This window comes from Ptychodera flava, chromosome 17 (assembly GCF_041260155.1).
Source record: "Ptychodera flava strain L36383 chromosome 17, AS_Pfla_20210202, whole genome shotgun sequence".
NCBI lineage: Eukaryota > Metazoa > Hemichordata > Enteropneusta > Ptychoderidae > Ptychodera > Ptychodera flava.
In genome coordinates this window covers 1,520,773-1,533,595 of record NC_091944.1, presented here as the reverse complement: position 1 = coordinate 1,533,595, position 12,823 = coordinate 1,520,773, and the positions used below count along the sequence as shown (strand labels likewise).

The following is a 12,823-nucleotide window of genomic DNA, read 5'->3' as shown; positions in this document are numbered from 1 at the left end:
TGTAAACCACGGTAATTACACTCTATGCTCTTTCTAAATAGGTTTATTGCTCTCTGTCAAATACTTGATGTTCACCATTAAACCATAGACATTAAAAAAATATTTTCTACTTGTCATGACCAGACAAATTCGAGATGACTGATCCGCTCTTTAACTGATAACGGGTTAATAATTACTACATAAATTATTGAAATATTTTATGTTTTTGCCGAGTCATGTTATTTATGACTACTTCACTCGCCCTAAGTCAATTTTTCATTAGTTTTAATGTTGATCATTATTAATTAATTTTGCTCATGAAGTATGTTGGAAAATATTTTAATCCATTTTTTACACAAACCGGAAAGGTTGAGTATTTGCAGACCCTACGTTTTGTCTCGTTTTACACGTAGCTTGATTTGTAATCACTACAATGACCCCTGACCTCTGTAATAGAGTGGGTTGATGATTTCAAAATAGGAATGAACCTAGTGTAGAATTGTTATTGTCGCAGACTGAGTGTAGTTTACCTGTGTCTTCTTACTACGACAAAGAATTCATAATTATTACAAAGATAGAATGCATCATGATCGTACACACTTGGTCATCCAATGGCACATACAAGTTATGCGACCAGAAATTGTGTACACTATAAAAATAAAATCAATGGTCCTTCAGGTAATTCGATGAGAGTTTACTATTTGTTGTCAAGTTTGGATTTCGATAGAGTGTACCTAAATCGGACCCTGTTGAAAGACGCCATTTGTTCAAGAACATGGTCGAAAAAAATATTATCTCAATCCTAATTGAGCTTGACTTTGAACCACACACTGTGTTTAATTTACAACAAGGTGTTTGATTTGGTTTTCATGCATTCTCCATGCAACAACTTTGCATAATCAATATTCGTGGAATCCACGATTGAAGTCTGGCTGTACAGTAACCAATCATTGCCGATCCATGTTATGATCAAATCCAAAGATACACACCATGCACCAATTGATCGTCTTAAGTGAGTCAACTTTTTATCTAGCTAGAATTTTGGCTGATGTCAGCGTGTAACAGATTTCAATGTAGGGTTTAACACTCTTCTTTATTACATACATGTAAAGGCAACTTCAGAGGAATAAATCGGTATTGAAAACCTGTAACAATCAGTGATGAAATTTTCTGAAAATTTGAGGATTGCGAAGGAATCATTTTGTATTTTTGTATTCAAGAAAGTAAAAATCTTTACACAAAAGTAAGTTTGAACCGTGTATGTATGTATGTATGTATGTATGTATGTATGTATGTATGTATGTATGTATGTATGTATGTATGTATGTATGTATGTATGTATGTAACAAATATAAATATGGATTAAATATGGATTAAATTATTTTGAAGATGTCTTTCCTTTAAAAAATGTCTTGATAAACATTTGACTGACATTTCTGTCATCGTCAAATATTCACGGTCGCTTGTTACTCGCCCTCATTAGCTGCTCGCACACTTCAAGTCGCGTAAATTTTAGAGGGGTCTTGACCTATTGAAAAATCTGAATTTGGTCTAGACACGGTACACTAGGAATTTGAGGTGGCCGTCACAAGCACACATTCCATTGAAAGCGATGCGTGTGTGTGGTCGTATTGAGGAATACACATCTCAGTGAAAACTGTGCGACTCTGTTAACTACTCTCAATGGCTCCATAATATATCATGAAAAGACTTGAAATAACTCTTGTCATAAAAACAGTTCTCAGCAGAGAATAACCACGCCTAACATATTTTCACGGTTTAGCGGTTTAAATAACAACTTCATATTTTACTGATGATAAAATATCGCCATGAAAACAAGCAAGTTGAGATGTTTTGCAGTATTGTTGATATATTTACCTAAAATTAGCATGAATAGGTGCAATATCACATGATCCAGTGCAGCAGTAGACTGAATACGAATTCAAGCTTTCACATTGCTACGTAGTCAAACTAACGAGCAAGTCACGTGACACGAACTCTAACAGTAAAAATCTTATTACTAAATGTTTAGGTAATATCAAATACGTTAAGTCCAACGATCATAGGGTTACTTAAAAGGTTACATATGCATCGAAGTATGTTCAACAATGTGGACTTTTGTTCTTTTATACTTTTGTATTCACTGGACTCATTGGTTGAAGAAAGTTAACTTTTGTCTACATAACTCATTATATCACTTCATTTGAAGACTTATCGATAAAAATCACTGTTAACAATATTCAACAAATCAACTTTCAAAGTTAGAATACGTTAATAAATAATATGTGACATGGAATTAAGAATATAATTTCGTGACACTGTATCCTGAAATTTATCAAAGCATCATCAGATGTCTACGTCATCAATGATTCAATGTAACAATGACACACATTCAGTTAATATTCTTCACAAGCTGAAAATTTTTGCCAAACTTTTCGACGAACTAAAGGCATCAGCTTTCTTAACAATCAACTTTAACATTTCTAGAAACGGAATTACTGGCATAGCAACCAATATAGTCAACAGTTTCGTTGTTAATAATCTGTTACTGAAGCCTGGCAGTTTTAATTAACGACAACAGTCCAAATTATTCAGATACTCCTTACTAGACACCACGTCGTCTTTGTCTGTCTGTCTTTCTTTATCAGTGATATATTGTGTTCTAATTATAACAATCTGAACCTGGTTAAGCGAATAATGCATCGGACTTTGATTTCTTTTTCCAAGTCAGTGGTCTTTAAGTCAATGCATGATGCATCTTGTCTCTCTGAGTCAGTGATTTGTCTGTCAATGATCTATCTGATCTCTGAGTCAGTGATTTGCGAGTCAATGATCTGACTGATTTGAGAATCAATGATCTGAAACTCTTCTATGTCAATTATCAATCATCAGTACATTCAATCAATGAATTGTTTGATCTCCTCATCAGTCAGTCAATGATCTTTCTGGTCTGTGAGTCAATCATTTGTAATTCAATGATTTGTCTGATCTATGCGTGAATGATTTAGTCAATACTCTGTCCTATCTGCGAGTCAGTGACTTGTTGCTCAATGATCTGACTGATCTGTCAGTGATTTGAAAGTCGATAATCTGTCGTATATAGGAATCAATGGTTTTTCTGCCAATTATCAGTCTGGTCCGTGTTTCAGGGATTTGACAGTCAATGATCTGTGTATGATCTGTGAGTCCGTAACTTGTAATTCGATGATATGTTTGATTTTTGGGTCAGTTATTTGTAACTCAATGATTTGTCAGTGATTTTTATGTGCCTGATCTACGAGTCAGAGGTTTGTTGGTCAATGATCTGATCTGTGAGTCGATGATTTGTTATTAAATTGTCTGTATGATCTGTAAATTAGTGATTTCTTATTCAATGATCTGTATGATCGGTGAGTTTATCCATTGTTAGTCAGTGGCCTGTCTGATAAGTGAGTCAATAATTTTTGTGCAATGATCTGACTGGTCTGCGAGTTAATGATTTTTAATTCTACGACAGAGTGAAGACCTATGCGATTCAGTGTCTGTGGTAGTTACATAGCCAGCAATTCGATATATGTAGAATGTCCAGGGATCAATGATGCATGCTAGTAGTTGACCTATATAGATCTATGGCATATACTTATTTTGTTCACAGGAAATAAAAATCAATAATTCACTTACCAGTCAGAGATCAGTGTGAATGTAAATCACAGACACAGCTATTAGCAAATGTGAATTCACAAACATTTGAATTGCAGAGACTAAATGTTACGTGTTCGTGTTTTGGTTGAGTGACTGGTGCTTCATTGACAGTAAATGTGTAATTCATACCTATGTCATAGACCAGTCTCTTAGGCCAAAAAGAGTAATTTCTGTTCAACACGCGCATCACGTGAAAGCTTTCGCATCAACTATTTCTTTTTCCGTTCATGTGGAAGAGAGATTGATAAACGGAGTATTACATTAACACCGCCAAAATTGTGTGCTTTATGTGAACTAAAATGAAAAATTAAAACAATGCGCTTATCGATCAATTTTTGGAAAGAAGCCCCCAACAACAAATATTAATTTTTTACATATTTGGCTTCAATAGTTCCGAATATATCCTTTCTTCAGGAACAGCGCATCAACATTGTGAAATATCCAACGTCTTCAAAGTTGTGAAATTTCCAACGTCTTGAAAGCGCATCAACATTGTGAAATATCCAGCGTCTTGAAAGTGACAGGTAATGAAGACAGTGTATAGACAATGATAAAATTCTGACTGCGCTCTCGTACGTCAGACTGCCAATCTACAAGTTGTTATGCCAGGTGTTACATGCAAGTTGGTGTTAAGTAACCGCAGTGACAAGTTCGTAACTGCAGTTTGATTTCTTGGAGTCTCGATGAATTGTTGATCCGTATTTGAGATCTAGGGACATGCAATGATGGTTTTGCACACGTCAGCCACAATAATCAACGTCTTCATCACTACCGTCTATACAGTCTTCAACGTAATCACACACCGACATGAACGATATACACTGACCAGAGTCACATCGGAATTCAAACCCTTCACAGCTGTTGTCATCTGAACTCTCTGACCCTGAAAACGTACAAGGAAACATTTGAGTATGAACAGGTCCTTTTGTATGATTGCATAATAGGAAGCCCTTGAGTTTGTTTACTTTGCGGACGATAGTGCGTTACTTTCACTTTTATTTAATGGAGTCTGAGTATAATCATGGCCACGTTCTCAATGCGTTTTTTTGACTTGTGTGACCAATCATATTTGAACTTGAACATCACGAAAAACAAAAGAAATGGTCATTGATTTCAGGAGATTTGGACACAGAAGGGAGAAGACCATCATCCATAATCAAGAAGTTGAAATTGTATCAACTTATGCTGATCTGGGTTCTATTTTTGATGATAAATCAAAATGGGATGCCAACACTGATGCCATATGAAAAAGGGTCAGCAGCGCTTATACTTTGTGAGAAAACAGGATTCATTTAGAGTTGATAGAAATATTTTATCCCTATTTTATCAAACATTCATTGAAAGTGTTTTAACGTTTTCCTTTATTTGTTTGATGCATAATTTGTCAGTTAAAAATAAACACTCATTAGATAAGATCGTTTCAATATGCTCCAACTTAGTCGGTACTCTGAGAGAAATTTGTTTTGTTTTTACAACCAAAAGGTGCTCAGGAAGGCTCACTCTATGATATCATGTAAAACCCACGTTTTATCTTCAGAGTTTGTTTTACTGCCTTTCCGGTCGGCGTTTTCAGCCCCCGGCTTGCAGGTCAAATCGGCGCAAACGTTCTTTTATTTCAACCACAGTGCGGATTTTAAATATAAAGAAATGATGTGAAGCTTTTTTACCAGTGTCTGTTTGTTGTTTGTTTTTATTTATTTCTCTTTAGTGCGTGTAAATTTTCTTCAGTCACCATTTTAATTGCCAAGTGTTTGGGATGAATAAAGTATTGATTGATTGATTGATTGATTGATTGATTGATTGATTGATTGATTGATTGATTGATTGATTGGTTGATTGGTTGGTTGGTTGGTTGGTTGGTTGGTTGGTTGGTTGGTTGATTGATTGATTGATTGATTGATTGATTGATTGATTGATTGATTGATTGATTGATTGATTGATTGATTGATTGATTGATTGATTGATTGATTGATTGATTGATCGATCGAAGAAGTTTCTTCTCGATCTCTGACTGTCTGTTTGCCGGATTGTCTGTTTCGCTGTCGGAGTGTCTGTTCGTCTGTCGGAATGTCTGTTCGTCTGTTGAAGTGTCCGTGCAGACACCTGCAAAGACGTTCTGCGTAATTGGTTGACATTTTACAATATTTTTTTTGTTATAACAACCTATGAATTTGCTTAATTTATGCATAATGTTCTTATCGATGATATCACATCTTCGGATGAGCAGCTGCTTCATTGGCTGTGTGTCCATGTATCTACGAGTGTACACTAATACAGGTCCACATTTAACAATCTCCTTTCGGGATTATCATAATTTTAGGTCAAAAGAGAAAATGTTTTGTTTTTTTCCTCGACAAGATTAGCCACGTAAACTATATTGTTCAAATTCACTTGAAAATAATATCTTAAAAGGTGGTACGCTTCCGACAGCTAAAAATATTAACGTCTGTGAGATAATACGTGCGTACTGTACAGTTCTGCAAAGGGAACTGACCATCGTCACCTTTCAGAGTGTCAGAACCATCACCACACATAAATGTTCCTGTTTTGTTGTTTTATGAAGGTAGCGGATCATATGAGCTGAAAACTCCTCAAAATGAAATAAAAAACGCGTTGACGAGTCATTTTAGTAGGAACCTTCGATAAAAAACAAACTCGTAATTTTTTTGCCAGACGGTGACATTACGTATATTGTATATTGGTGCCTGGATATCAATGCAAAATCCTTAGGACAAGCAAAGTTGAACGAACGACTGCATTGAATAATACTCCCCGATCTACGACAATTCCTTGATATTGATTGGCTAAATGAATGATGACTTGAGGTGGCCATTGAAATCTGACCAATCACAGAATGTATCACATTACCCCCGACCTACCACAGTATGCTTCGTCACTTCCGTCATCGCAATCTTCCTCTCCATCGCAAACCCAGTCTGGATAAGTGCAACCTCCGTCATCACAACGATAGCGTAAAGCACACAGAACTGTTGAAAGATTCCAAGTTTATTATATTATATTATAACTTTATTTCGAGAGCCAGCTCAGAGAAGGAAAGTATAAAAAATAACAACAACAAAAGTTACAATCGATTGAAACAAAAAAGTCACAGCAAACCAAGTAAAATGCCAAAATAGCAATACGACAAAAATGGGAAACCAAAGTTAATGATTAAAATACTGTGGACATCACCCTTTTCCACCATTTACTCTCTCTTCTATTATAATCAGACATGACTGCACTTATCAAGTTATTAACACTCCTGTTAAGTCTAATGTAAAAACGAGCCCTCATAGCCCGCTGCTTACTGTCAAATGTCGAAATGCAGTTCTGCACAAAAGTATCACTAATGCTTATTCGGTTTCTGATATTTAACAAAATTCTGAAAGAATTATTATAAGCAACACGAACATCACTCAAATTCTGTTTGGTGTAAGAACTCCATAAATGTGAACAATACATTTAATTTCAACGAAAGCGGGTGGTTCATGTTTAAATATCAGCTCGGATGTCATTAGAAGTGTCAATACTTGTCATCAGCTCACTGATACGGCATATGTAGAGGCCCAAGCCGGTAGCCCCTAAATGATTTTACTAAATTGGTTTTCCTGGAGTTCAATATTCTTCTTCTTCTTCTGCTCTTTTTTGTCGACCTAGAACTCAAACACCGCTTTGGCTTCAGTAGTACCGAATATATCCTTTCTTAAGAAATAGATCCATTTTCATCCGTTGTAGACATTTGTGATGAGGGTAATGTAGTATGTGTGTTCATGCCTCACCTTTCAAGATTATCTGCGAAAATAGATTATCTAGAAAAGGTGACGTGTCGAGGGGTCATCAACGGCATCAATGGCACTGATTTTGCAAAACGATCTGATTGTACTGAATTACAGTCATTAGTATCAAAGCAGGAAAAGCCAGACAATTGGTATCATCAAGTTTATCCATCAGTTTATTCAGATAAACACTGTCATCTCATACGCTACACCTTTCAGCATCCTTCTAATGCTATGTAAATATAAAACTGTAGAAAGTTTTCATTTGTGTATATAATGCAGAATGTCTGGTATAGAATATATATTTGTTATTATTTTTACCATACTTTTATTATTATTGTTGTCTTTAATTAATATTTTTATAACTTCCAATGCAATCATTTTTCTGTATATAAAGTATTGGATGTACAATGTTTATTTTTATATGTTAAAAATTCTGTATATCAGAGATATATTTCAATACTTTATCTTTTCTATGGAAAGTTATTGTATGTTGGACATAAATATTATAAAGTCATAATGTTGTTCATTCATTCGGTATCCATTAAGAATATATTTTATCTACGAACATCACGTAAATATATGTAACATGCAATGGCTGTCCATGGAACAAATGAAAATTGTTGGGAAGAGGTAATGGAAACTTTGCACTTCTCCCATGATGCACTGGGAGTTGGAGGCACAGAGTGCAGCCATAGATCAATGATGACAGAATTGTTGAGGCTGAATGAACTCAGGTGTTTTTTATTTTGTGATGGGTACTTTTCCTTTTTAAAATTATGATTGTCTCTATTCACTGCCATATTCTGTGTAACAGATGGAAGATTACAATATTTACTCTGAAACTTCACTTTAAGAAGTGTCATTCATCCTTGTGATAGCAAAGATAATGATGGTGACGTCAACTGTTAATGAAATCACACAATCACCTCTGTTCGTATTAATTAGAAAACCTCAAAGCATCTTCAGTGAATTTGTTCAAATCCCACTTCTCTCAAAATATATTTAAAAAAAAAATCTTTGCAATATACAAAGCAATGGTTTGTTTATTTACAGTATGACACGTTCAAAAGATACTTGGGAGTACTGTAAAAACTCTATTTTTTGTAACTTTGGATGTACATTCTGTATTTTCTTTGCTGTTTGTAAAGTACATTTTCTAGCTCTACTACCAATTGATGTTGCAATGCCTTGTGTTCAACCTGTAAATACATCCTGTCTGTGTGTCATGTACAGTGTTATTGTTGACAACTGAACTCCAGTCCAGACTGGAATTTATTTGTCAACAATGACAACTGAACTCCAGTCCAGACTGGAATTTATTTGTCAACAATGACAACTGAACTCCAGTCCAGACTGGAATTTATTTGTCAACAATGACAACTGAACTCCAGTCCAGACTGGAATTTATTTGTCAACAATGACAACTGAACTCCAGTCCAGACCAGAATTTATTTGTCAACAATGACAACTGAACTCCAGTCCAGACTGGAATTTATTTGTCAACAATGATAACTGAACTCCAGTCAAGACTGGAATTTATTTGTCAACAATGACAACTGACTCCAGTCCAGACTGGAATTTATTTGTCAACAATGACAACTGAACTCCAGTCCAGACTGGAATTTATTTGTCAACAATGATAACTGAACTCCAGTCAAGACTGGAATTTATTTGTCAACAATGACAACTGACCTCCAGTCCAGACTGGAATTTATTTGTCAACAATGACAACTGAACTCCAGTCCAGACTGGAATTTATTCGTCAACAATGACAACTGAACTCCAGTCCAGACCAGAATTTATTTGTCAACAATGACAACTGACCTCCAGTCCAGACCAGAATTTATTTGTCAACAATGACAACTGAACTCCAGTCCAGACTGGAATTTATTTGTCAACAATGACAACAGAACTCCAGTCCAGACTGGAATTTATTTGTCAACAATGACAACTGAACTCCAGTCCAGACCAGAATTTATTTGTCAACAATGACAACTGAACTCCATTCCAGACCAGAATTTATTTGTCAACAATGACAACTGAACTCCAGTCCAGACTGGAATTTATTTGTCCATACAATTACAACTGAACTTCAGTCCAGACCAGAATTTATTTGTCAACAATGACAACTGAACTCCAGTCCAGACCAGAATTTATTTGTCAACAATGACAACTGATCTCCCGTCAAGACCAGAATTTATTCTCCAACAATGACAACTGAAATCCAGTCCAGACTGGCATTTATTTGTCAACAATTACAACTGAACTTCAATCCAGACTGGAATTTATTTGTCAACAATGACAACTGAACTCCCATCCAGACTGGAATTTATTTGTCAACAATGACAACTGAACTCAAGTCCAATTGGAATTTATTTGTCAACAATGACAACTGAAATCCAGTCCAGACTGGAATTTATTTGTCAACAATGACAACTGAAATCCAGTCCAGACTGGAATTTATTTGTCAACAATTTCAATTGAACTTCAGTCCAGACTGGAATTTCTTTGTCAACATTGACAACTGAACTCCAGTCCAGACTGGAATTTACTTGTAAACAATTACAACCGAACTCCAGTCCAGACCAGAATTTATTCGTCAACAATGACAACTGAACTCCAGACCAGACCAGAATTTATTTGTCAACAATGACAACTGAACTCCAGTCCAGACAGGAATTTATTTGTCAACAATGACAACTGATCTCCCGTCAAGACTGGAATTTACTTGTAAACAATTACAACCGAACTCCAGTCCAGACCAGAATTTATTCGTCAACAATGACAACTGAACTCCAGACCAGACCAGAATTTATTTGTCAACAATGACAACTGAACTCCAGTCCAGACAGGAATTTATTTGTCAACAATGACAACTGATCTCCCGTCAAGACCAGAATTTATTCTCCAACAATGACAACTGAAATCCAGTCAAGACCTGAATTTATTTGTCAACAATTATAACTGAACTTCAGTCCAGACCAGAATTTATTTGTCAACAATGACAACTGAACTCCAGTCCAGACTGGAATTCATTTGTCAAAAATAACAACTGAACTCCAGTCCAGACTGGAATTTATTTGTCAACAATGACAACTGAACTCCAGTCCAGACTGGAATTTATTTGTCAACAATGACAATTGATCTCCCGTCAAGACCAGAATTTATTCTCCAACAATGACAACTGAAATCCAGTCCAGACTGGAATTTATTCGTCAACAATGACAACTGACCTCCAGTCCAGACCAGAATTTATTTGTAAACAATGACAACTGATCTCCCGTCAAGACTGGAATTTATTTGTCAACAATGACAACTGAACTCCAGTCCAGACTGGAGTTTATTTGTCAACAATTACAACCGAACTCCAGTCCAGACTGGAATTTATTTGTCAACACTGACAACTGAACTCCAGTCCAGACTGGAATTTATTCGTCAACAATGACAACTGATCTCCCGTCAAGACTGGAATTTATTTGTAAACAATGACAACTGAACTCCAGTCAAGACCAGAATTTATTCTCCAACAATGACAACAGAAATCCAGTCCAGACTGGAATTTATTTGTCAACAATGACAACTGAACTCCAGTCCAGACTGGAATTTATTCGTCAACAATGACAACTGAACTCCAGTCCAGGCTGGAAATTATTTGTCAACAATGACAACTGAACTCCAGTCCAGACCAGAATTTATTTGTCAACAATGACAACTGAACTCCAGTCCAGACTGGAATTTATTCGTCAACAATGACAACTGAACTCCAGTCCAGACCAGAATTTATTTGTCAACAATAACAACTGAACTCCAGTCAAGACTGGAATTTATTTGTCAACAATGACAACTGAACTCCAGTCCAGACTGAAATTTATTTGTCAACAATGACAACAATACTCCTGTCCAGACTGGGGTTTATCTGGGAAATAAACACAGCAGTCAAGGGTTTATACATATGGTTTATGGTGAACAAATTATGATTCTACCGACTTTCCAAACTATACACCATCTCACCAATATTTTCTCCCTTGTAACCTGTCCCACCCTGACATACAGGCAGAAGACCAACATCCCCATCCAGACCACAGCATCCATCGTCTTTCCCAGAGCAGAAACCAACTGTGACCACAGGAGGGCAACTGGCTGAACATTACCAGACTAAACTGAGTGATCTTGAAAGATTGCAATACGAAATAACAAAACAGGTAACGTCAGTGTATATTGTCATGTATACCATATCCTATCACAGAATTATTGCAAAACATTTCGACATGCCTGCTCTGAAATCAATGCATTTTTCAAAGAAATCCTTTGAGCTGTTTTTGTCAAGATATGACAAAGAAGAATGTGATATATCAGTTGAAATATTACCTTTTTTGTGACAACTTCAACAAATCTTAGAGATAATCAGTTGTTTGCAGGTGTGATGATGTTGTTTTATTGTTTTTTGCATCTTCAACCTTTTATTTCTTCATGTAGAGCCAACATGCATAGGTCTATTACCAGTTGCAAGTTACTTGACTCAAGCAAACTGAAGCAAAGAAAGAGAATGTAAACGTTTCAGTAACTCACTAGGCTGTATTTCTCTAAGCTTTTCATCAGTAAATGTTGCTGAAATTCCCTGCATTGTCCTGGTGTACTTTTCTGCAGGAACTGAAGTTTGCTCAGAGAGACAAAGAGATGAAGGACTTTGAGAGAGGAGCAGGTGATGAAGAAAGACCCACCAAGCCCCAAGAAAAACCCACAATGCACCAGGAAAGACCCACAATGCATCAGGAAAGACCTGCAGCTCATCAACCCATGCACAGTGATGACATACAAAGACAACAGATGACCAGACAGCCCAGGCCAGGTGAGTCAAAGATCACTTTTGAAGAAAGTAATGCTATACGGTAGATGTTGATCCTTGCACTAGTACAGAAATTTGCGAGAAATTTGCGAGAAATGGACACTTTCTCGCTGTATCGCGAGAAGTAAGCGAGAATTTAATTTTCTCGCAATCAGCTGGCGAGAACTGTACTTTCTCGCATGCATCTGCGAGAAATTGAATTCTCGCAATCAGTCAGCGAGAACTATGTTTTCTCGCTCTGCATCTGCGAGAAATTGTGCAAATTTTGTGAAATGCTTAGATAGAAGAATACTATTTCTCGCAGATGCAGAGCGAGAAAACTAAACTTGATTGATTGCGAGAATTCAGTTTCTCACAGATGCTGAGCGAGAAAACACAGTTCTCGCCAGCTGATTGCGAGAAAATTAAATTCTCGCTAAGTTATTGCGAGAAAGTTATGTATTCTCGCTTACTTCTCGCAAAAAGCGAGAAAGTGTCCATTTCTCGCAAATTTCTCGCAAATTTCTGTACTAGTGTTGAACATGAATTTTTACCATTT

The 12,823-nt window shown here is 36.2% G+C and overlaps 1 protein-coding gene across 1 annotated transcript; it reads left to right on the top strand.

The window, feature by feature from the left end:
- The first annotated feature begins 10,880 nt into the window (after positions 1-10,880).
- LOC139116577 (uncharacterized) lies at positions 10,881-12,332 on the top strand. Its single transcript, XM_070679173.1, has 3 exons — positions 10,881-10,917; positions 11,493-11,641; positions 12,087-12,332. Exons 1-3 carry the CDS (start codon positions 10,881-10,883, stop codon positions 12,330-12,332), a joined length of 432 nt encoding a protein of 143 aa, XP_070535274.1.
- Positions 12,333-12,823: the final 491 nt, after the last annotated feature.

Bases quoted from the DNA above. Each gene is read 5' to 3' on its own strand.
- LOC139116577 (XM_070679173.1), top strand. From the start codon at position 10,881: ATGACAACTGATCTCCCGTCAAGACTGGAATTTATTT. The intron at 10,918-11,492 runs GTAAACAATGAC...CCTGACATACAG, and splicing joins GTCAAGACTGGAATTTATTT to GCAGAAGACCAACATCCCCA. The intron at 11,642-12,086 runs GTAACGTCAGTG...ACTTTTCTGCAG, and splicing joins AATACGAAATAACAAAACAG to GAACTGAAGTTTGCTCAGAG.